Source organism: Erigeron canadensis, chromosome 8 (assembly GCF_010389155.1).
Source record: "Erigeron canadensis isolate Cc75 chromosome 8, C_canadensis_v1, whole genome shotgun sequence".
Classification (NCBI taxonomy): domain Eukaryota; kingdom Viridiplantae; phylum Streptophyta; class Magnoliopsida; order Asterales; family Asteraceae; genus Erigeron; species Erigeron canadensis.
Genome location: NC_057768.1, coordinates 39,811,525 through 39,836,326, shown reverse-complemented (window position 1 = coordinate 39,836,326; position 24,802 = coordinate 39,811,525). Strand labels below are relative to the sequence as shown.

General features: G+C 34.4%; 6 protein-coding genes and 2 non-coding genes across 14 annotated transcripts; 5 read left to right on the top strand and 3 right to left on the bottom strand.

The window, feature by feature from the left end:
• Nucleotides 1-648: 648 nt before the first annotated feature.
• Nucleotides 649-6,304, top strand: LOC122578235. The gene is made up of 4 exons (XM_043750144.1): nucleotides 649-936; nucleotides 1,686-1,912; nucleotides 2,249-2,915; nucleotides 3,399-6,304. The coding sequence occupies exons 2-4, from the start codon at nucleotides 1,688-1,690 to the stop codon at nucleotides 5,135-5,137; spliced, it is 2,631 nt and encodes an 876-aa protein (XP_043606079.1). The 5' UTR covers nucleotides 649-936; nucleotides 1,686-1,687; the 3' UTR covers nucleotides 5,138-6,304.
• Nucleotides 6,305-6,801: 497 nt separating this feature from the next.
• LOC122611253 (protein GDAP2 homolog) lies at nucleotides 6,802-12,918 on the bottom strand. 6 transcript variants are annotated; one of them, XR_006325497.1, is made up of 17 exons: nucleotides 12,795-12,918; nucleotides 12,272-12,585; nucleotides 11,532-11,609; nucleotides 11,308-11,363; nucleotides 11,024-11,143; nucleotides 10,853-10,923; nucleotides 10,669-10,762; nucleotides 10,379-10,588; nucleotides 9,993-10,244; nucleotides 9,750-9,858; nucleotides 9,198-9,265; nucleotides 8,393-8,462; nucleotides 8,212-8,286; nucleotides 8,033-8,124; nucleotides 7,518-7,593; nucleotides 7,097-7,260; nucleotides 6,802-7,032 (listed from the first exon to the last, which is right to left on the bottom strand). XR_006325497.1 is itself a non-coding variant. In XM_043784244.1 (15 exons), exons 2-15 carry the CDS (start codon nucleotides 12,569-12,571, stop codon nucleotides 7,518-7,520), a joined length of 1,671 nt encoding a protein of 556 aa, XP_043640179.1. In that variant the 5' UTR covers nucleotides 12,572-12,585; nucleotides 12,795-12,918; the 3' UTR covers nucleotides 7,315-7,517. The 6 variants fall into 6 exon arrangements, 2 of the variants coding, with proteins under 2 accessions (XP_043640179.1, XP_043640180.1); XR_006325495.1 differs by having other exon boundaries at nucleotides 6,802-7,021; XR_006325496.1 differs by having other exon boundaries at nucleotides 6,802-7,011.
• A 3,426-nt stretch (nucleotides 12,919-16,344) lies between these two features.
• On the top strand, nucleotides 16,345-16,416 carry TRNAD-GUC. The gene has a single exon. It is a non-coding gene; the product is annotated as a tRNA-Asp (tRNA).
• A 147-nt stretch (nucleotides 16,417-16,563) lies between these two features.
• Nucleotides 16,564-16,635, top strand: TRNAD-GUC. The gene has a single exon. It is a non-coding gene; the product is annotated as a tRNA-Asp (tRNA).
• Nucleotides 16,636-17,752: 1,117 nt separating this feature from the next.
• Nucleotides 17,753-18,687, top strand: LOC122610823 (protein NETWORKED 3C-like). Its single transcript, XM_043783779.1, has 2 exons — nucleotides 17,753-17,849; nucleotides 18,044-18,687. The coding sequence occupies exons 1-2, from the start codon at nucleotides 17,753-17,755 to the stop codon at nucleotides 18,685-18,687; spliced, it is 741 nt and encodes a 246-aa protein (XP_043639714.1).
• A 481-nt stretch (nucleotides 18,688-19,168) lies between these two features.
• LOC122579063 (26S proteasome non-ATPase regulatory subunit 10) lies at nucleotides 19,169-20,701 on the bottom strand. 2 transcript variants are annotated; one of them, XM_043751152.1, is made up of 5 exons: nucleotides 20,433-20,701; nucleotides 20,110-20,242; nucleotides 19,857-19,981; nucleotides 19,648-19,794; nucleotides 19,169-19,457 (listed from the first exon to the last, which is right to left on the bottom strand). In XM_043751152.1, exons 1-5 carry the CDS (start codon nucleotides 20,619-20,621, stop codon nucleotides 19,323-19,325), a joined length of 729 nt encoding a protein of 242 aa, XP_043607087.1. In that variant the 5' UTR covers nucleotides 20,622-20,701; the 3' UTR covers nucleotides 19,169-19,322. The 2 variants fall into 2 exon arrangements, with proteins under 2 accessions (XP_043607087.1, XP_043607088.1); XM_043751153.1 differs by having other exon boundaries at nucleotides 19,857-19,954.
• Nucleotides 20,702-21,245: 544 nt separating this feature from the next.
• Nucleotides 21,246-21,578, top strand: LOC122610822 (nodulin-related protein 1-like). The gene has a single exon (XM_043783778.1). The coding sequence runs from the start codon at nucleotides 21,246-21,248 to the stop codon at nucleotides 21,576-21,578; it is 333 nt and encodes a 110-aa protein (XP_043639713.1).
• A 229-nt stretch (nucleotides 21,579-21,807) lies between these two features.
• On the bottom strand, nucleotides 21,808-24,531 carry LOC122580188 (uncharacterized protein At3g61260-like). The gene is made up of 6 exons (XM_043752464.1): nucleotides 24,342-24,531; nucleotides 24,129-24,226; nucleotides 23,681-24,034; nucleotides 22,511-22,787; nucleotides 22,320-22,401; nucleotides 21,808-22,205 (listed from the first exon to the last, which is right to left on the bottom strand). The coding sequence occupies exons 1-6, from the start codon at nucleotides 24,365-24,367 to the stop codon at nucleotides 22,011-22,013; spliced, it is 1,032 nt and encodes a 343-aa protein (XP_043608399.1). The 5' UTR covers nucleotides 24,368-24,531; the 3' UTR covers nucleotides 21,808-22,010.
• Nucleotides 24,532-24,802: the final 271 nt, after the last annotated feature.

Sequence of the window (24,802 nt, the reverse complement as noted above, 5' to 3'; positions counted from 1 at the left end):
ATATACAACAACGTAGATAAATTATGTTAGTATTTTAAAGTTTTTAAAAATTATGTGTATCGATTAATAAGTCTTAATATTAACAATTATTATTAAATGATTTTTAAATCCAATAACTATATCAATCATTAAATGTAGGTGCCGAATTTACTGGAAGTTTGTTATGGAGGATACGGTTGTTCTAATTTGTTTATAATGGCATGTTTACCCTGTTACATTTTATAACCATTTATTTATTGTTTTAATTGCACTTTATTTACTAGTCATTAATTAATCTCATTTAATGGTTTAAAATAGTTCTCGATAAATAATTAGTTCTCGTAATAACCTAACTCTATACGAATATATCGTTAATTAAGAAATAATACTACTAGTAAAAAGTGTGGAAAAGAGAGCGAATAAAAATAGACCAGATGTTGACAAAAATCATGTCACTGTAATTAGAAGGTCGTTTGTTTGTATGAAGATTGAGATTTCTTATCTGAGAGATCTCTCTCTCCTCTCCTCTCCTCAGCTCACTTTTTTATAATATATTTTCATTTTCATTTTCACTTTCACAGAAAAAACATACCTTCTTTCTCTCTCTCTCTCTCTCTCTCTCACTCTAAAATAAGAAAATAATTTCCTTTCAAAGAGAGAAAGATTGGCCCAGAATCTTTATTGTTTTTTTCATTCCTTACCCATAAAAAAAAAGTATGATATTCTAAGCTCATTTAATGATGCTGTTTTAATTTGTTACCTTATAATAATTACTATTACTACTATCAGTTATTAGTAATCAATTTTTTTGTTTTTAATAAAACAATTATATATTGATATTTTTGAAGTTTTGCTGCAATTCAAGACTTCTCGTAGAAAGCTCATGAGTATTGCAAAAAAATAATTCAATGATTCATTTATTCATATTTTCATCAAGAAAGAGGATGTGGGTCTGAGGTAATATATATATATTTTTAAATACTTTCTCAGCTTTTTATAGTTTTATTCATGGTTTATTGTTTAACTTGTTTTAAATTATTCTATCTATATTTGTAATATTTAAATTTGACAAAATAATTGATGTGTAAGGAATATATTTTTATTAGTATTTTAATAATAATTGCATACAATAAAAAGTTTAAAAAATTCTAAATTTGTCAATGCAATTATTTGATACTGAAAGGTACCGATATCAGTAAATAGAAATCAACTTCAGTGTATGTTCTATGTGAGTTAGATTTTCTGTTCTGTTTCTTAATTTTGTTTTTTTGTTAAAATTTTATTAAGTTTTAGCTGCAATTTAATAAGAGTTAAGCCAAAAAACACAAAATTTATGTGGGATCTGTTTTCGCTGTTTAATTATTTAAATTAATTAACATTCTTAATCAGTATTAACTGCTAACAGATTTAGACCTTCTTTTAGCTATAACTAGAGTTCCTTGAGATGGTAAATTGTTAGTGTTCATTTCACACACACACACACACACCTATATATATGTATATTATAACATGAACTCGGGGCATCGAACACATAGTTTTTGCTGCCATAAGGTTCAAGGATTGTTGTTTGTTGAGCAGAGGGCGAAAAGTCTTTCCGTATGCTTTTTTTTGTTACAGAACATGATCTAATATAGTTAAGTTGTCCTTTTTAGCTACATTAACTATTTGGTATTGATTTTGAATGATATTTTATGGCAATCTAACAGGAATGGGAACAGAAGTTCACTATAAGAACTCGTTCCCGGGACATTACTCCATGAGAAATGGTAATGAAGATTCTAATAGTAGCAGCTGGCATCTCTTTAACTCGTTATCAAATGGCCACTATTACGATGGTTTTACTCCACGAACCATCACAGACGCGTATTTAGGTCATGGTAAAGATGACTTAAAACATAAAATGCTTCAACACGAAGCTATCTTTAAGAACCAGGTATCTTTTAAACTTTTTGCTCAGTTATCCATTCCGGATAGCAGCAATCAATTCATATACAAGTCATTTTATATGTAAAGCATCAATAATTAGAGTTTTTGAAACAAATAAACAACTGCTTATCTGATTGTCACCGCTGAAAACAGCGTATGCACATTCAAATATTATCTCCTGCGACAGTGCATTTTGTTATAGCTAATTATCTGATTTTGATCATTCCGTGTCCTAAATTAGTTAACACAATGCCAAACACCCCCTTATGTGAATTATTTCTTGGGTACAAGGGTATTGCCCTTAAGGAAAATCCTTAATTTGATTTTGGTGTTGTGTTACCAGGTTACTGAGCTCCACCGTCTATATAGAAGACAGACAGACATGATGGAAGAAGTTAAAAGAAAGGAGTGCCATAAGTACCATATTTATATCGACACGTCATCTTCATCAAGCCTCATGCCCTCTCAAAAACCTTATGAAGATGCTAACAGGTGGCAGAATCCTAGCTTCCCGATGGGGAACTCTACATCTAGGCCGTTCATTTTTGGTGCAGATATAAGTAATTCTCCCTTAAGTTGCTCAAAAGGAAACGGTTCAAAGGATTGTGAAGTGGTTAAATGTAGACCTTCAAAGGTAAGGAAAAACTTATTTGATCTTGAACTTCCGGCGCATGAGTACATTGAGCCAGAGGAAGGTCAACAGACTGTAGATAACCAGGGTTCTGAAATCTCGAGCTACAAACATATAGAAAACGGCACTATTCAAAAAAATGGACGGAAGACATTTCTTGATGAGAGTCATATAAAAGATGGTTCCAAAAATGGTCAACACTTTAAGCAGTCTAATGGGTTGGCTGATCTTAATGAACCAGTTTACATTCAAGAAGCAACCACCCCAGCCTCTGTTGACTTTCTTGGTTCGTCTGCCAAACTAGCGGAATTTAATCATTCATTGTCTGAAAGTAAAGTCATTGGAAGAGATAGGTTTTCATCTTGTCTGCGTGAATCAGGTGATTCCATCTCTTTTAAAGTCTTCAGTTTTGTTATTTTTGCCATTCTGTTGATGTTGGACTCAATTATCTAGAGGCGGCAAGATAGCGAGTTGGGTAATGGGTCAAAAAAGAGTTCTTGTCAGTTCTAGTTTGTTTCTTGATTTTTGACAATTGAACAATGAGTCAAATATGAGTACGAAAACAACATTGTTACCATGATAATCTATAAAATCTAAATAAACCATTTGACTCATTGTTAATTGTCATCGTTACCAAAGTGTAGGAAATTAAAATACACTTTGGCCACTTTCAACCCATTTGACTCGTACCCTGTCTTCCTGAAGGCTTTTTTATATAGACCCATTTGACCAGTCTGAGGTTAAAACTTAAAAGTATCACAATCGACCCATTTATAAGCAAATGCAATGAAAATGCCACCTTTACTGTTATCTTTCAGGTTCCCTCTTTTCATAAAAACACTAAATAACAGCTTTTTTACAGGGAGCGGTAGAAGCAACATGAATTACACATCTCAATGTTTTGAATCTAGCCGGCTGCAGAGATCTGATACTCTGCGGCATTTGCATGGTAAGAAAGTTCAACCTGGAGGAACAGAAATTTCTTCAAAATTTCAAGATCATTCCCATTTTAATCAATCCCCTTCACTCTTTAGCACTGGTAGCGCATACCCGTTTATTAGTTCCTCTAATCTGGGGAATTCTTGGTCCTCCTCGGGTCAATCATGGGAAAAGTCAAATGATAGCTTGTCTCGTAAGTTAACCCCGTTTCAAACACATCCTTCATGTCTATCATCTCCCAAGAGCCATGAGGTTTTAAGAGACAAGTGGCAGAAAAATGGCAACGGGTTTTACAACGGCTCATCATCCAGTTCAAAAGATTTATTGGCTCATTTGCCTTCAGTTGGTTTTGATTATCGTAATCGAGGTATACATAATGATGGGTCACAAAAGATCTTTAAAGGCTCAAACTTCGTGGACTTAACTGATACTGCCAAAGTCATGGACTTGAATGCCGTTCAAACATTGTCTGATGATGATGAAAAATCAAGAAAATGTGATCAAACAGTGCCATCATGGCTTTTAGCTAAGCCTGTTGTATGTAAAAATGACTTTAAAAAGGACGACCATGTGGGTGATATGCCAAAGGAGGAAGATGATTCACTTTTAGCTGCTAAAAATAATCTATCAGGGCTTCCGATTTTTGGTGACTTTTGTATTCCGAAAAATGATGATTTGGTTTCGACCTCTGCATCAATTGAACACAGAGGATTTGACATCAATGTCGCCTGGGAGGAGGTCAGTGCTTCTGAACATATAGACAAACAGACTGATGTCAAAACAGATTCGGAAACCAAGAGTCTCAAGAATCATTTTGACTTAAATTCGTGTGTGACCGAGGATGATGATTTGTTGGTAGAAGAATCTTTCAAAAGCTCGAAAATGAGGACAATGGATATAGATTTAGAAGCACCTGCTGTTTCAGAGACCGAGGACGAAGATAATCACAAAGAAACTGAACCAAAACCAGATCATTCCGAAAGTGATGAGCTTGCAAAGATTGCAGCCGAAGCTATTGTTGCAATATCCAGCCAGAAAGTTAAAGCAGAGCTCGTTTCTAATGCAGGCAATGAGGACTATCCGCTTTTATGGTTTGTTGAGGTGATTGATTCGTGCGTGAAAAACGTGATTTCCCCCCCTCGTGAAATCGATGAATACGAGATGTTGACTTTACAGTTAGAGGAGACTAAAGAAGAAGATTATATGCCTGCACCGGTGGTTCTTGATATTCAGGAACCAGATGAAGTGTGTCATGCAGTAACGAGCAGACCACGGCGAGGGCAAGCAAGAAGAGGTAGGCCACGGAGGGATTTCCAAAGGGATATTCTTCCAGGTATGGCTTCATTGTCTAGGCATGAGATAAGTGAAGATCATCAAATATTTGGAGGGTTGATGAGAGCTACAGGGCATTCTTGGATAGGATCTACAAGGAAAAATGGGAAAAAGATTGGAACACGTGGTAGGCTGAAGGTGAAGGCGGTGGAGATAATTCCGGCTGCCATTGCACCACTGTCTCCTCTGCTATCGCCATCTAAGCCGTCTAACAATGTTGAGGTGGTGGGATTGGATGAAAGAAGCTTGACAGGGTGGGGTAAGACGACCAGACGGCCTCGAAGGCAAAGATGTGCTGCAGGTAATTCAGTAGCTGTTCAGTCAGTGTGATATTTATGGAAAACGGTGAACTGTTGTTGGCTTTCTGGTGCTGATATCATTCTAAACAGCCTCCTCAGGGTTTCTTATGGATACATACTAAGATCAAAATGACAGTTATCAGCTGAAAAGGTTTTAGTTTATAATGCTAATCAAGTGGAACTCATTCAGCAATGTTTTCTGGTAACTTTACATAGTGTTCTACAATTATTTGGTCAAGTGCTCAACCCATGTTTTTAGTTTGTCTAAAGTGATGAGCAGGTGATGTTTTTGACTGATTTACACATTTGAAAAAGAAATCAACTTAAAGTGTTTGAGAATTCGTTTTTGTATTTCTAAATACTTGTGGGCGTTTTCGTTTAGTAGATCTCTTGGCTCGAAGGTGTTTACCGGTTGAACCATGGGTGGCCATGAGAAGGATTTTTTAACTGCATCCCTTTAATGTATATGGTTGGTTCCTAGTATGTGCTCATAGTGATACCTGTTTTCAGATGAAAATTGTGACAGTCGACTCATTTGAGTAAAAATCTTTGCAACTAAGTATTTTGACAGTCAGAAAGAATGTCCATAATATCATGAAGAAAGAATGTTCGACACTCTAAAGATGTCATCAAATCTAATAACGAGGCACCCATCTTTGGTTCATCCGTATTGCTCCGATTGAATAAAGAAATAACTCAACATTCTTTAGGATGAAACCAGCCCCATATGGGTGAAGGGTTATTTGTACAGAGTTCCACTGATTGACTGCAAGTAATATAAGAGCTAGTGAGCGGTTTTCATTCCCATCAGAAAAGGGGTCAGAGTGTAACGCACGTGGAAGAGCACAAAGCTCAATCTAAGGTTATTAGTTCTTGTGCTTCTTCTCCTTGAGATAGTTGCTTTTTTGAAATGATGGCAGATGGCAAAGACAGCAATGGGATGCCAGTTTGCTTACTACATGTCCTTTATGAACATAAAGTGAAACTATTGTCTCCATGTGATAATCATTCATCATCTAAACGCCTTAGGAGCCAAGCTAGTTTGTACTTGAGTTATACGAACGGGTCTAGGCCCGACACTTGTGTTCAGCCCATTTTAGTCACATTTCTGATAGGCCCATTTTGTACCTTTGTACACATCTAGTTTGCTTTGTAGGATGCAATGTAATATTTTATTAAGCAGTTTGGCATTTGCTTATTTCAGACTGGTTAATTTTGGTTGATTCAAGATTTACATTGAAGATGAAAGTAGTCTGGTGGAGTATAACACCAGCAAGTAGATTTCGTCGGTTTCTTTATTTGTTTGGTTGTTTACATCTTTCTTTACCCTTATTTTTTAAATGATATTCGGCGGGGGATGTGGTGCATCTGTTTACTTCAGAGGCCAAATTAAACAGATCAACTACTGCAGTACTGCAATCAAACATTGTGCAACCTAGGTAGTGTACTTTGACAGAACTCCTGGTTCAATTGTGTGTGGGGGTAGATCCAAACCTCTGTAGGATTTAGTCGGCCAAAAGTGAAGGCGTGTCGGAGAGAAAAACTGATTATTTACTATTGCTTAAAAGCGTAATCATAGCAACTTAAAATAGAAATCACATACTACATATATAGAATTATGGTCACACCATTCTTGAATTATCATTAGTAAACAGGGTGGAACATGCCTTAACCTAGCTTTGATACCAAGTTAAATACGTAAATTTGTATTGTATTTGAAAAGTTGTGTATGATACATTAATACAGAAACCTCGAGAGACTTTTCAGTTGTCTTCTGCGAGTCTAAGACCTTACTTCTGCGCATACATTATTATACATGATATTACAAGGACAGGGCTAAACACTTGCACTGCACGACCAAGCGTTTCCAAAGTGGTAAAGTTTTGTCACCTCTAACTACAGTACCTGTAACACACTTTACATGACCTTTTGTTTTATAAGCCTCGCCAGTTTAACATTACAGAACCAAAAATATTAATATTTGATTTACCTGCACTTAATATGGCTTATCATAGCCCAACTGTTTTGAATGATTTTCCAGCCGTATCCACCACACCCCCGCCACCACCACCACCACCACCACCAGTGGAGTCAATGTGGCATGCCTGCTGCAGCTGAGCGGGAGTGGTTCACGTGCCACCCAACACCAATGCACTACATATGTATGTTAATTATGATAAATCAGAAGTTCAACAACACTAACTACAATTCATTCAAGAAAAGTATCACACAAAAACTAACTGATTAGGAAAGGGACATTATTCTATGGATTTGAAAGATGTCCAAAATTCCTTTCTAGAGAAAAAAGTACAGAGCAAGGAATAACAAAATAAAATTACAATTACAACCCTCTATGTGCTAAACTACTACAGTCTACAACAACCATGAAACAATTACATTAAAGACGTTACCTAGGTTTGATTATATGCATATTTCGTCCGTGTATCCACAGTAAGACCCTTCCCTCCATTCACTTCCAAATCATGCCTAGATACCAAAAACTCATAAAGTAAGAATCCAATGTATCACATCATTAGAGCATCTCCAATGGGGACTAAATGAAGAGCTTCGTTTTTCCCTCAAATAAGCTATTAAAGACAAATTGCATTGGAAATGAAGACTTAAAGTTTAACTAAGTTGGCAATCACTTGAGTTTTGTAAGTCACTGAAAGGCAAATGCTCATGGTTTTTAATATCATTATAACAAAAAAAAGCTTTTTAAAAGGTTTACGAATTGAAATAGATAGGTTTTTCGATAAATTAAAGTTAGTGGAAATATGATTAGGCAAAACTAACAAGTCAGAAAAACTTTTATGCATCGTGGATGCTCTTATAATGGTAAAGGTGAGGGTAATGCTTCTGATCAATAGTACTATAAGAACAATGCAAAAGTTGAGACTATTCAAGAAAGAATAAAAAACTTAACTGAAAAACAAAGTCTGGGATGGTTAGTTGCTCACGAGGAACGTATTTGAATAGATGAAGAAGCCTATCAACATATACAACCTTTTTCCACACCTGTATGTGAATTTCCAATTTATATATTAATTATAACAATAAATCAAGTTTATAGTATACATCAAGCATAGTTGTCATAGTGCATACCACTCCATCGACTAAAAGTTGCATTGTATAGACTGCAGTCTTTAGTCCAAATGTTGGGTGGAGTACATAGATTGCCTGCATATATTAGCAGAACCAGAAGTAATGAACTATCTTTTGGAAGTAAGGTAAACATAAATATAAAATCGAAGCAATAATATATGAAATTATTGATATTGCTTACATGAAGATTGCGCTGGCTTTTTGTGCCAAGTATTTGTTGTAATTTCCTCATCCATCCAAGATCTGGTTGCCTGTTAGTTCCATAATGTTTATATAAAAAGTAACCTTCATTGTATCATGTTGAATATATCTAATATTAAATGACAAGCAGGTTTATTACAAGGTACAAACAGAACATAAGACACTAGTGATAACTCATTTTAACCAATACAATGTTTGGTTTGACGTATTATCAATCTTAGAAATTGTCATTGGCAATATTGGAAAGGGATATTCTGAGAATCTGATTGGCTTATGGTCGCAAGCTTAAACACACAAAAAAAGAAATCAGCTATGTGGGAAAGATTTGTGTGATACAAAGTGCCAAATTAAAAAAAGTGCGTTTATGTATCCCCATTTTAGCCAAAGCCCAAAGGCTCGTTCTCTGCATTTTCTTAATTAAGATAGTTCAATATAAAGCAATGAAGTATGATGGTTTGAAAGTCAATCACTTATGTAATATCGTAGCATTTCCTCTATTCCATGACTGTTACAAGTCAACAACAGTCATGGATCATATGTGTTTTTCATATGGTCAACTTTTAAATCACAAAGAAACTGTAAAGCCAAGAATAGTGAAAGCATAAAATTTGGACAGCATGCAACATCCAAATGGTGTTCTGAAACAGTCTCTTTGGGTTGCCCCATACACATTTTGCGCTTTAATACATTCTTGGTGCATAAACTGTAATTTAGCAACTGCACATGTGTATATAATGTAAAAACTGACAGAGAGATTAAGATGGGCAAAAGCCATGAGTACTCACACTTGTAAAGAAGCAGCAGAGTGGAAGTATACGATGCTATAGGCATTCTGAATCAATGGCTCAAACTCCTGTGATTCAACATTCAAGGGATTGTATACATTATGTACACCAAGAGCATAACATATACTACTCATATTTACCAAAAAGAACAGCAATAATTGGGTTTTTTTTTTTTTTTTTTTTTTGGGGGGGGGGGGGGGGGGGGGTCCCCACTCTGGAGCTCATGGGTTCAACTGTGGGCATTTGCTTTTAATTACAAACTTCTATTTTTCCCTTCAGGAAAGAATGAAATGCATAGGGGACCATCCTTTTGTTGCGGCATGCCGCATGCTCCTCAGATGTACTTTGGGAAAATTAACTACTAACAACTTTCATTTGTCATCCAATAAAAAAAAGAATCACTACCTTAGACAACATTTAGGCAGTTAGTGGCAAATTATATGTGAGTCAATTAATACCTATACTATGTAGAGTACGAATCTCTCAAGATCAGGACAATAAAGAATGTAGTCGCAAATTATATGGGAACATGCTCAGTGAATCAATTAATACCTTTACTATGTAGAGTACAAATCTCTGAAGATTGAGACAACGAAGAAGAAAATGTGCGCCAACAACAACCATGACCGGACGACCATCACTATCTACTCCTCCTCGGTACCTGCATGATTATAATCACAAAGATTCAAAAATATAAAAACTTCACACTATTTGTTGAATAAAAACATAAAGTTTTACAAATGAAATACAAGACAAGTAGTTAGTGCCCACAACGAACACTCAACAGCTACTTACACAATCTTCATTTCTGATATTTCAGAAAGGTTGACAGAGTTCGCCTTGGCAAGGTATCTAGAATGGAGTGAGTATTCTTCAGAAGCTGAAAGTGGCGGCCTACCAAGATCACCAAATCCAAGAATTTTAGCAAAGTTAAACCCATTTTGTGCTTGTGCAGTTTTTTCCCACTGTTCCTTACGCCGTTGATCTGGATCCTTGATAAGGGACATGAAACCTGGATCTAGATATGAGTCCAAATATGAAGAGTTCCTGTCATCAAACAATACCTCTTTTAGGAAACAAAATATACACCATCCATCAACCTACTAACATTACATATATTTCACAAATATATAATTCTGCACAGATTATATCAAATACAATGAACTTGCCACGTCACCAACCTTCTAGCCAATCCACGATCACTGACAGGAATATCTACCGAGGTCTGCGGAGCTTTTGGATTAGTTTTTTTCATATTGGGTAAGGCTTTTATTCTGATTTTGCGTTCATCTATAATCGTCTCACCATTTACATCCCCAACATCAACAGGAAGTTTTGTAACGGCAATCCTTTCCTCCTTTTTCTCGCGAGGAAAGTACAGTGGAAGCAATCTAAATTTGTAAGGAACATTAAGAAGAATGCCAGATTATAATAAGTTTATTCAGATTTAACACAAATTTCACTAGCTTACCTCTTATATATTTCGGTATCATTTGCTGTAAATGTGCAGAATACCACACCTGTGATTTTATCCTTTTGTTTCTCAAGAAACCTGCGGACGGTTCCTGATGGAAATAAGAATTATATAGAGGTAGGTTTTGAGTACCAGCATAATGTTTGTAGAAGGTATGGGGTAATCCTAATGGTTTTCTTACTTATTGCTACATGAGCAGCTGGTTCCCGTGGATACTGTTTTGCTTCTGTGTATATACAGCCAAAAGCAATGCTGTAGTCATAAATTTAAGGGAATAATAAGCTCACATAAAACTGCTGCACGAAAAGAGAAATAATTAATTATTGGATGCAGGGCATGGGTATGAAAGAACCTCTGAAGTCCGTTCTCGACAAGAAGTTCTAGAGAAGAACGATAGCAGTGGCTCAAAGCATTTTCTGCAGCAGTATGATATTTTACAGCATATTTAGGCCCAACAGTATGTATAACCTTCCTACAAGAATATCAGGCGTACATATAAGATGTTATGTTAGGAAAGAGAATCTTATTTCTTGTAGAGATAAATGGTTGACGTTCACGTACTAATCGTCACCGTGGTGAGAAATAAACTAAGCTAATAGTGAAGCAAGCAACCCGAGACAAAAAACGAATGCCTACCTTGCAGGTAAATAATACGCATTAGTAACTTTTGCCATCCCTGTTCTGCAACCACCCTGTGACACACTCAAAGGTTACAACATATTAATTTGGTATTTTTAAAATTTTCACCCCAGGAAATTGAGATTAAGATCATTTGAAAATAGCAAAGTATACCAAAACATACTATACAACAATATATCAGTCTTATCTCATAAAGAACTATAAGTGGACAGGTGCGTTACCAAAGTTGCACATTCTTCAGCTAGACCAGGCCCTGCTGCAGAATGCAATCCAGGGGTGCAGTGTGCTTCATCCATGTTCTGCAGAAGAAATCGATAATATACAGTTTAGATACTGGAACACTTAGCAAGGACAACCTAAAAATCTCAAATGACCAATGCCAAAGGAATAGATTATATATACAAGAGAAATAAATACCTACAGTATTAAAGTTGAGGTCTAAAACTATAGTACCCTAATAGTTTCAGAGATTATGCAGATTTCCGCTCTACTTCTATCCCAGAAATGTATATAAAGAAGGCAAATTAAAAGACATACCTTCTTTTGCAATTAGCATCATGAAAGTATCTATTGTAGATAGATAATACAAACATAGGATTACGAACTTTATATTTGAGAGCAGCAGCTTATATTTCACACTTTAAAGTAAATTCCGACGTGTGCAAAAAGTAAGGGTCAATTTGTCATCTAGGTATTTTACATAAAATTGAAGCACATTCATCATCATCGTTGATCTACACATTGTAATTTGTTCAACAAAACTGAAAACTGTGAAACAATATCACATAGAATGAATGGTCCATACACACATTCCAAATCATACTTCAACATAAGTTAACATAAGCAAAATACAACTCCCAAATCAAATCCGCTCACACACAAACGCATTATGCAGTAAAGTAAATGAAAATAGCATATCTATCTTTGGTAAAAACACTAATCAATGAAACAGCTGCCTCACCTCATTGGTAGAGTTAACAACAGCATCAACCTCCAGATTCCAAGGGTTTCCTCTCCACAAATAAACCTTGGAGTTAACCTCATCATCCACCGGAAACCTCGAAATCATTGATCCATTTCCACTACTCTCTCCCTCAAAAGACGGGTCCGGAAAGTGCATACTTTGATAATAGTCATGTTCATAACAAGTTCCGTCATTGATCCATTTAGGTACTTGGTCAAGACTCACAACAACATCTTCGCCTACACTACTACTATCACTAGGCGGTACTCCATCACTCGATGACACCGGTCTATACATTATCTCGTTTAACTCTATATCCAAAAATAAAAATGAATATATTAAATTTCCATTTATTCTTTCTTAAATTGATACAGTAATAAACTAAACAACCATTTCTCAACATAAAAATATGATCATGTAAATCAGTATAAAATCTGCCCAGCAAATTAGAAGTTGTATCATTATTAATTAATCATCAAATAATATATGAACGAATAAATATGTGTATATAAACGTATACCTTAATCGGTGAGAGAACTATGTATGTATGTATGTGTTGGTTCTGATACAAAGAGATGATGACAAAGATTTTTGGTGCATTCGGTGTGTTTAATGTGCCTTCTGTTTAATATGACCTGTCAGAGTTATCAGTATTTTTACGAGTGCTATTAAATTGTTTCTGAAACGAAAGCCTACAACAAAGTTGTTGTAGTACAGTGGTAAGTATTCCCGCCTGTCACCCTGGTGACCTGGGTTCGAATCTAGGCAGCGACGTTTTTTTTTTTTTTTTTCTTTGGACTTGTATGTCCTTCAATTTTTTAAAGGTTTATTAATTCAATTGTAATTGGCCATGGTTTATTAAATTTCAAGACTATTATGACTTACGAGTATATTTTACTAGTATCATGGTGAAAATGAATGGTGTTATCAATCCTAATTAGGGAGTGTTTGGTCTAGCTTTTATTTTTTTTTGTTTATTTTTATGTTTTATAAATGACTTCTGGCTTTTTTTATTTTTTAAGTTCATAAGTTATTGTTCTAGTGTTTGTCTTAGTTTTTGGTTTTTAAAAGGAAAAATAAAAGGAAGTTTTAACTGCTTTTTTTTTTTTTAATAAAGCTTTGTTTTTTGGTTCTTAAAAATGGCTTTTATAAGCCAAAAAACTTAAGCTAAAAAGGCTAAAACAAACACTTTAATGACTTTTATTGTGGAAAAAAAAAGCCATAAACATTCTAAAATAAGAAGCCAAACATCCCCTTAATAATATTGGTAATTCATGCTAGTTAGTATCTAATTCGTAGGTACATCCAAGGTGGCTGGAGTTTTTGTTAGTGGGCATTAAACAAAAATAATACTCATTCCACCTTAAAATGATTTTCCATTAATAAATAATTACATTGGTTAAAGTATTATCATTGTTTAAAGGTACAATGCGTGCGATATACCTTCACACGATACTACAAATGTCTAAGTCAGTGTTTTAAATACCAGTACGTATCGGCCGGTATTACTCGGAATACTGGATACTGGGTGGTACCCCGGTACAACTATCCCTGTATTTTATACGATATTTTCACTATTCAATACCGGCTGGTATTTTCGGTCGGTAATACCGGCATTTTGATTTTTTTTTTTGAATTTTTTTAAAAATTATTTTTTGATACTTTAATGTTATGTTTGTTATTTGTAAACTTTAAAACTTCTATTTTGTTATGAAATACCTATTTGGTATTATTTTTGAGTGGATTGTACTCGTATTTTGACTATTTTCGTGAAATTGTAACAAGTTTTGTAAGATTTCTATAAAAATAAAAATACAAAAATTAAATTACCGTATCGGTACATACCGGCTAATACTAATACCGGGTACCCGACCAGTACGACTAAAATACCAGTATTTAAAACATTGGTCTAAAGAGACATACTTAAGATTAGAACCCACATCCCATATTGGCAAAAGACTTCACATTTATGGGTCCAAACTTCTAAGACAATAAACAAACACAATAAACAAAACCTACATATATCATTTACAATTTACAATCTTGTATTAATTAACATATTTTGGAAGCACAAAATAAAAAAAGACGAACAATAAATGTGGGACGAATGAGGTATCCATTATTTGTAGGTTGTGTTCGAAATGGCATTCTTGGTCACATTGGTGTAGCAAGTGCAATGTTTGTCGGTGATCATGGATTTCTGTTAGACTGTTCTCATTCACAATTCAACCCACCTATCATATTTATTAAAAAACTAATTTCTTTTTTTTAAAACTATTCAACCCAATTAAACCCAATTTTTACACTTCCATCAACAACCCAACCAAATTATTTTTTAATATCTATTATAAGTAACATTTTTTTTATTCAAAAATTAAATAAAATGCTTTTATGTTTAAAAAATTTATTTATCATCATCACTAATAAAAATAAAATTATGGCTTTATTTCAAAAAATATGTTATACATATTCGTGATCATTAATAAAAATAAACTATCTAAATTAAAAAAGATTTCACATTCATCCGAACATTGTTAACAAATTAGATCCGTTTAAAAAAATTAACAAATTTGATAGCTTGTTTAATTTCAAAATTCTAACACAATATTTGCATAATATGACGACAATGGAGTTTTGGTGTCAGCGATTGGTGATGATGACGATGATGGGTAATAGTGGTGTCGACTGTTGGTAATGGTGACGACGTCGAGTGATATAAGTAATTAATGTAAAATTGATAGTGAAAAAAAAAAATAAAAAATATTAAGTGTGATGAAAATGTATCAATATTATAGTTTACAAATAAAAGATGCAAAATTGATGTATTATAAGTTATTTTTAAATTAACGTATTTTGATTCTCAGATAAATGTTTTATTATATTGTAAATTAAAGTTATATTTTTTAAGAAAGAAGTAGAAAAGAAATGCCACTTGATTATATTAGTATTAAATTCTCCAAACATTGTTTGTACCACCCACTTAGTTAGTGGGATGAAAATTGTTTAATAATTTTTTTTTTTTTGCTTTTTTTACCAAACAAACGGAAGACGACTATGTTTGGCAAAAGCTTTTCATGAGCTTTAACTTTTAATTTTGAACTAAAAACTCCTACTGTGTTAAAAATTTTGTTTAGATGCAACTAGCTTTAGCTTTTATTTGAAAGAAAAAGCTCCAAAATGAAACGCTTCTTGAAGTAGCGTTTCAGGAGCTTTAGCTTTTCGATGAAGCTTTTAGGGTATGTTTGACAAAAGTAGCTGTAGCTGGTACCTGTAACTTGTAACTTTAGCTTTTAGTTGAAGCTGTAACCTGTAGATTTTAGTTGGAGCTGTAAGTTGTAGCTTTTATATTTTAAAAGTGTTTGGTATGATAGCTGTAACTGCAACTTTAAGAGGTATTTGTGTAACTTTTAAAGAGTAAACGCTTCATCGAAAAGCTAAAGCTCCTGAAACGCTACTTCAACTAGCATTTCATTTTGGAGTTTTTTTCTTTCAAATAAAAGCTAAAGCTAGTTGCATCAAAACAAAACTTTTAATATTTTAGGCTTTTAGTTTAAAATGAAAAGCTAAAGCTCTCGAAAAGCTCTTGAAAAGCTTATGTCAAACATAGCCTTAATCATTAAAAGTATACAAATTTCTTTTAAAGTTGTAGCTACAGCTACCATACCAAACAATTATAAAAATAGTTAACAGATTTGCTTAAAAGCTATAGCTTACAACTTCAACTAAAAGCTATAGCTACAAGCTACAACTAGTTTTGCCAAATATACTCTATGCCCCGATGGAGATGGTCTTACGAGACGACTATGTACACAAAATTTAGACCTCATACATAAAACCTTATACATTTATTTGTATCAAATTAAACGATTATATTATTATTATTTTAATGTATAGTATATGACTTGTACCTGTCATTTAGAGAGAAAATATTTTATTTAAATATAAACTATATGTCAATGGTGTTATTTTTATATTTCGTCTTGTTAATAAAAGATTATCATAAGAATACTTTATATTAAGCAAATATACAACTACATTTGAGTTCAAGATGAATATTAACGATCAACAAGGTCGTTGTAGTATAGTGGTAAGTATTCCCGCCTGTCACGCGGGTGACCCGGGTTCGATCCCCGGCAACGGCGTTTCATTTTTAGTTTAACTTTTCTATCTATGTTAAGTTTCTTGTCTTTTGGGCTTAGAAGTTAGAAGGTTGGAGATTTGCTGCTATCTTTTATCTTGATACGTTGTATGGTTAGGCTAGGCTAAACACACATACTTCGATCAACAAGGTCGTTGTAGTATAGTGGTAAGTATTCCCGCCTGTCACGCGGGTGACCCGGGTTCGATCCCCGGCAACGGCGTTTCATTTTTAGTTTAACTTTTCTATCTATGTTAAGTTTCTTGTCTTTTGGGCTTAGAAGTTAGAAGGTTGGAGATTTGCTGCTATCTTTTATCTTGATACCTTGTATGGTTAGGCTAGGCTAAACACACATACTTCGATCAAAGACATCTTCATGATTTTTTTATTCTTGCAACTAAATAAACTTTAAAGCTCCCATAAACTAACGTAATGCTTTAAGAAAACAATTACATTTTAAGTGCATATTTATTACAGTAGTTATAGATTGACGTTTTCATTGACTTTGACTAAATTCCTAGTTATCAATTTATCAGTAAATAGGTTATTTTAAGTGCGTTGATGTAGTGTAGTGTGCCTACAAGATACATGAAATTTCAAGTATATTGATGTTGCATTTTTAGGGAGTTGTTAGTGTTCTCATTTGTATAGGGTGGTTCACATTGGCATCATCAACATGTAGTTAGAAATCACTCGAAAGTATCATATTGCTTCTAGATAACTTTAGCATAAAGGGTCAAGCTGCGTGGGATCGTTTGGTTGTGAAGTGTTTATCCATGTATGTAGTTTTAATTGTTTTGAATTTCATACAACATTTACCATTTTATTGCATTACAAAAAAGCCTTCATGTTTTAATGTTTCTTGGTTGAAGTGGACAAGCTTTGTTGCTTCAATGATCTTTTAAACTCTTATTATTATTTTAAAACAAAAAAACCTCACTTAACACATTAATAAGAGTTAGCCTTGTTTCAATCTCATTACTAGCTTATCAAATATTTTACCATTAAATAATCACCATATCTTAGGACATGATTCATAGTAAGTTAGCATCAAATAATCATGGACTTATAGCTAATAGCTAATTTGTATTTACCAATTTATCATGTTTTTTATTACCCATCTATACATATTTCCTCTTACTTTTCTCATAGACTTTATTAAATGATTTAGTACGTTTTTTTATGAAGTCCTGAACTGACCCCATCGTATATAAAGAGTATAATCAGGAAAGTTTGTTTAGAATCCATAAATCGTCCGTAATTAGTGTGATACCATATATACTATATCCAGTCATCCATACATACATGAATTCTGTATATCTTTTACATTTTTAAACACCATGGAGAACGAAGATGGTTCTCCTCATACAATGTGGCCTGGCAATTCACATAATACTCGTCTTCCTCATTCTCAATGGCTTCAGTCAACTTTATCAGGTTTGACTCTTATCTCTGTTAAGATTATCAATAATTATAGTCCTTGAGTATAACCCATTATTTTACAAGTCTTGTTGCCTTCGAAAGTAGTTATATACTAGCAATATATTATTATGTAATGATGTAATCTTTTGAGCATTATTCTGCTGGGTGTTTTCAAAGGGCAAACTTGTATTGTGTTTCGGTGCATGTAGACTTGGAGCAGAAAGTGAAGAAGATGATGAACTCGATAGAAGATGATGGTGATACATTTGCAAAAAGGGCGGAAATGTTTTACAAAAAGAAACCTTCGCTCATAGAAGCCATGGAAGATCTTCAAGGATCATATAGATCTTTGGCTGAAAACCACTACCAGTTAATGATAAGATTGGAGAACTTACGTTCATTTTATAAGTTGAATTCGGGTTCACCTATCTCTGGAAACCCCAACCCAATTCCACCTAAATTTGAAGGTTTTGATCATGATCATGACAATGACGAGGATCAGAACTCTGATTTGCCCTGTGAAGGTTGGGTTTCACTTGAAAGTAAAACTGAAAAGTCGAAGGTTGTTCAAATGGATGATGAGTTTGAAAAGGGTTGGAGCGTTTTGAGTTTGAATATGATGAAACTTGTTACAGATAATTTAGAGCAGCAAGCTGAGCTAGTGAAGAGGAATGATGAGAAGAGAGAAGCCATTAACAATTTGCGTTCACATGTTAGTAAGCTTGCTGCTGAGAATATTGAATTGCAGTGTAAATTAGCTCAAACAAATGCCAACAAAACGCAGAACCGATCTCAACTGTCGAGGGCAAAAGATGTCATTTTGAAAAGAATTATGCCTGAGTCACGATGTTAGTCCCAGAATGTTCTTTTTCTCTAGACACAACTTGATTCTGAGCATCTTTTGGTTACTTATTTTACAATAAATGATCTTGAAATAATTTGATGTGTGATGTTTAAGTTTCAACATTCTTTGATCTTGGAAATGGGTGTAAGCATTTTAGCACCCGCTATGGATTTAACGGGACATTACTAGTCCAACTTCTTACCGGCAATGATTGAAATAATAAGAAAATTTATTTTTTGATTATCTGAATTGAGAACTTATATTCGACTCAAATCCATATTCAATGAAAAAAAATAACATGAGCAATCATATTTTTCTAGACTGAAGGTATGAATTTTGAGCTATTTTCTTCATCGATACAAAATGTCTGTCTTTAGATAGTCAGCCATCGGTAAATGTCTCTTTTTTCCTTTCTACTACTCAGAATTCCGCGGTTCGAAACACAGCTATATGCACATTTCTGGAAAATCTCTCCACTATTGTCTCAAGATTTTAAAATTTCAACTTGGATATTTTTTATACCAGCCGAGAACTCAAAAGTTAAAAACACATAAAATTCCAATGTTTAATCAAAACAGTACCTAACCATAAACAGAGATACCATGTGAAGTGCCTTACCACTAGAGCATTCATAGTTCCTCTTTTCATCCTTCAAGCATGGCCTTGGCACAATCTATTAGTAGTGGTCTTATCTCATCCGATGCTCTACCAAGCACAGTGTATCCTTCCTTATCTTCAATGTCAACATCTGCCCCATGTCTGATCAGTAAAAGAGCCACCTGTTTCATCATAAGAAGCAAAGGAGTTAAGAGCTTCACCCTGATAATAGATTGCTCAATGACAACTAAAGTCCTTGAATCTATCCACTTTTTATTGGAAATGAGATTCTATACATATAATTACCCAACCAAAATCTCCCTCGAATCAAGACTATGCATGTAATATTCGTTCGATAAGTCGTGTATCTACCTCTTTGTTGTAGCATATTACGGCACTCATAATAGGAGTTTGTCCAGCTCTATCCACAACATCAATATCTGCACCTTCCTCAATCAAAAGTTCACACATCTCATACTTCCCCGTGCTTGCTGCACGGTGCAACGGGGTGCATCCAACCTATATAGCTTCAACATCAAACAATGAACCGAAAACTTCAAAAAAAAAATTATATAACCAACCTTGTCCTTTGAATTGATATTTGCACCATTAGAAAGCAGAAGTTCAGCAACTTTGACCAAACCCTTGCTGGCAGCATAGTGAAGTGCAATTCGGCCGCCTTCATTTTTCAAATTTACATCAGCTCCTACGAATCGAAAAAAAAAACACACTACATTTACATTTAAACCAACTATTTAGCTGCAATTACGGACGAATACTATCATACTTATTAACTTATTAGTATTCTTATTACACAAAACCGAATAATCCAACCTTTGTCTAGTAAAACCTTGACGATATCCAGGTTTCCACTGCTCGCCGCAGAGTGCAGCGGCGCCCAACCTCCCTCATCGGCATCATTAATGCTACTAACTGATTGATCATAACTTGAAAGTATCTTCACCACCTAATTTATTAACATATATACAGATGTTCTACAAATTACATCTATTTAACAAATGACAAACCCTAGAAAACATATATAATGAATATTATGGACAAATATTCCTAAAAATAATTAACCAAGACATATAGATAAATTAAACCAAATTAAGTCCAAATAATTAAAATAAAAAACAACAAAATTAAAGTAAAACCTCTATGCGGCCGGAAGAAACGGCGACATGAAGAAGCGAGCGGCCGTCATCGTTACGGAGAGTGAGAGCACGGTGGAGCTGCGGCGGAGTTAAGCTTTCGAAAAGAGAAACGTTGCCGTTTTCAGCAGACTTGAAAAGATCGTCGTCGTTAATCATTACAGTTTCTGACTTCGGTGGATCAATTTCCATTTTTGTGTCGTAATCGGTGCGGTTTTAGTCAGTGTGTCTGTTTGGCTTGGACAAAAAGAAAAGGGTCGATTTGTAGTTTAAGGAAACAAGGAGGTGTTAAATTTATTCAAATCAGAAATTCAGAATGTGTAAAATCAGCAGTATGTTTTGGATAAAATTTAATGTTAAGTGAAGTCCCTCAAGTTGTAAACATAAATTATTAGTCCCTCAAGTTGTAAACATAAATTAAGTGGATAACTTTACCTTGATGTTAATTATAACTTACAATCCTAAATTTTGAATCATTATTAGTCGATCTTTATTGATCCTCTTGCTCTATATATAGGTGACATGGCAAATAGCTCGGATTTTGTTAAAGTTTTGTATTGATAACATAATGTAAAATTATAACGAACAAACAATTAATAAAGAACACAAATTAAAAAACCAATAACAATTCTATAATTATCCAACATTCATTATTTGGTTTGTTGAGAATTATTAACCAATAACAATTCATCAACACGTATCGATCAAAGCTTAACTTACGCATTCAACACCAATTAATGTCAAATCAGGAAATATACCCCTTATATTTATTCATCCATGCCTCTCAAATTTGGTCATTAATTAACAAATTAAACCATGGCGGACGGCAACAATGACAATGAAAAACCATCCAATTCTGAGCTTATGGCCAGTGCCAAGGTGATATCCGAGGCAGTGACTGGCAAAGAGACCGACACAGGGAAGATAGCTGGGGCCGCTGCAGACATCCTTGATGCGGCATCTAGTTATGGCATGGTGGATGAGAAACAAGGCGTGGGGAAATATATGGACCAAGCCGAGAATTATCTTCATAAATATGAGACCTCTCACACTACCACAACCACCACAACCGACGATTCTGGCAACAAGACCACCGAAACCACCACAACCACACACGCTGCCGTTCCAAAGGATGATGATGAAAAATGACCTTACGAAGGTGTCTTCAACGGGGTCATTATATATACGATGTATATAAATTGTAATTTTATAATCATGCAAGACATTTTGTTATTGTATAATTATGTAAAAAATTTTGTATCATTTTGTTAAAGAAAGACCAATCATATGGCCTAGCTTGTTGCAATTAATATACGTATAATAATTATGTTAATCATAAGCTTAATTATATATCTTTTGAGGATCGACAAATCCAAGGACAATTTTTTTTAATTATGTTAAGCATAAACATGGCTTTATAATCATGTAAACATGTAAAATAAGTAAGATACGAATATTAAACAATCGTATGTAGCTATACATATTTACAAATACATATATACTAGGACTAGGAATAGTATTAATGATGTTCTTGATCATGAGCTGAGATATATACAGTAGCTTTTTGTCAAGATATAATAATTAAAAGCATAAACATGTTTTGGTTGGGATTTTTCCGGTAAGCCTAATGTTGTTGGCCTTCTCCTTAACCTTTATTATCTCCTTCCTTCGGTTTTCCGCAGCCTGTGACCTTGCTCCTTGGGCAATCTGATCAATCATTTCCATATCAGTCTTGTAGCTCTGCAATGCTCGGGCCCTTTTCTTCCCCGACTCATCCTGCAACAAAGTTTTCATAAGTTATATCAATCCAAAAGTATCAATCAATGACATCTATTAATTCGACGACTATGCATATATATATTAATGATCGATAATTAAACAAGATCGGACCTTATTTCTTGACAACTTCTTCTTTGCTTTCTCCTTCTTCTCATTTTCCCACTCAAGTATTTTGGCATTCACTTTTTCATACCTGATAATTATTGATCTCTCATCATTAGGGGGGGAAAACAAGTTCCTTAACAAATTAATTAATTGGATGACACTTTTTTTTTTTTGGCAGGGTCGAAGTGTTAAATTACCGCTCTTGTATTCTTTCCAGCTCAGTTTGCTCCCAAACATCTGCCTTTGTCTCTTCGATTCTAGGTTCTGCACGCTTTCTATCGACGTTGGTGGCTGGGAATGTGGGTTGTCTTGTTGGAGTTTGACGACTACTACTTGCAAAGCTGCTTTCAGGGCTTCTTTTGTCTGATGATTGCTTGTCAAAAGAACTAGAACTCCTTTTGAAGGATGGTTCTTTTGGCTCTGTAGTGTTTGCAGGAGAATGAGCTCTTTGGGGTGGCATCTTTTCTTTCAAATCTGTAGCTCGATCATCCAGCCACATTTATACACTGATTATAATTAATATAATGCGTCTAGCTTATACAACAAATCACCAACATTTACAAGTTTCACGGTGTTGGAGCCTACAATATTGACTCAATTCCAACTTGGTTTCACACTAGAAAGGAGGCTATATACATGTGGTAACTTAGTCAAAGAAATTTTTTCGTTTATTTTTTGCAACGAATATTCGTTGCAAAAAAGAAGTTTGACTAAAAAAGTCAAAAAACAAGAGTTTTTTGTCGTTTAGTGTGTTTTTTGCAACGAAAAATTTTCGTTTAAAAAAAAGTCGTCGCAAAAAGTCATTTTTCTTGTAGTGTATGTCGGTTAATATGGTGGTTTGAACTTTTGGTTACAAAATATATACAGTAGTGTAGTTACTTAATTGTTAAGGTTGTGATCCAGCCACAATTTCGTATCTACAGCATTTTATGAGTTGATTTTGGATGCAAAATTCAACTTGTATTTTAGTAGTTAGGAGTTACATAAAAGAGAAGAGTGTACGTGGTATAGAATTGTAAACTAAAAATTCTACACTAATGAACTTGTGAAGATAGTTTTTAAATCTATTGAGTTTAGATTTCGAGTGATACACATAAACCTCTTGGTACCCCATATTTGCTAATAAAGTTTTTTCCCCCGTGGACTATGTGAGCCTATGTGTTCACATGGTGACGGTACTAGTTGATCTATGATCAAAACAGGGCTATCATCTGTATGGGTCGGGCTGACCCAAAACAATTTACGGCCAATATTTCTTTTCTTTTTTTTTTCGAACAGCGAAGGGCCGGACCACGGGTATCCGGATTGAATACACAATATTTTCCTAATCATATATGTATATAGCTCAAGAATATTCTTGTATGTACCTGAAAATCTCTTGGAGAGGAAGCTAGGGGTTGATATCGGAACATTATCATCATCTTCCTTGGTCTTCATCTTATTGCGCCCAGAAGAAGAAGAAGAAGGGATTCTTTCTCTAGCCCTTGTGGTGACAGAAACCGCGCCTCCTTCTTGTTTCTTCTTGGGTTTGCTCAAACTTTCTTCGCGTCTTCGTCTTGCTCTTTTACGTTCTTCTTCAACTGAAGCATTAATGGCATATGCAGCTGCTGCAACTGCTGTTTGGAATTCATCGCTTTCCATGTAATCAGAATCATAATCATAGGTAAGCTCACGAGAAGACTGTCCTCTATACCAGTTTTGACCTCTTGATCTGCTCTGATCTACAATGACAAAAAAAATAAAAAATGGCTTACTTATGTACTACATTATATGGATAAAAATTGATCGATGTCTATCTTGGACTATGTACATTACCTCCTTTATAGGATAGACTTTTTTGAGGGGTTAATTTCCGGTCTCTATCACGTGAAGTTTTTGGGTCGTTTCCATCTTCGATGCCAGAAAATTTTACCCTGACAAAAACTATCAGTTTTCATATGATCATATGCATGTACGATAAAGAATTAACGACGAATTGAACTGGATAGTTAAATTGAAAAATGATGAGATAATATTCTGATCGATCACCTCATTTGTTTAATCATATTGTTCATGATCTATCTCGATCCAAAATGAACTTGACGACTAAAAAGTTTAATTTGGTTGTTCCCGTTGATATAATGTAAAGTTGTTACGAGAAGTTGTGTGGATTTGAAGGATCCTGATCATGTAGACGACAAGAATATTGATCGAAGCAAGGTTTTGCATGTATGTATGTAAGTAAATTACTTTGGATTTGGTTATTGTAAGTAGAGTACTTGTGTTGGAGAAGAATACTTTTCTTGAATATGGGGTTTTTAATTATTATTTGATAAAAATGTAATTAGTTTCTGTTTCAACAAATTATGACTTGGATGGATTTTCTTTCTTGTGCCAGGAAGGGAATCCATTTGCTTTTAAATTTATTCCATTTTTACGCTAAAGATAAAAAGGACTGCGTCAAAATTAAAACAAAATGGTGCTCACTCTAAAAATACATACAGTAAGAT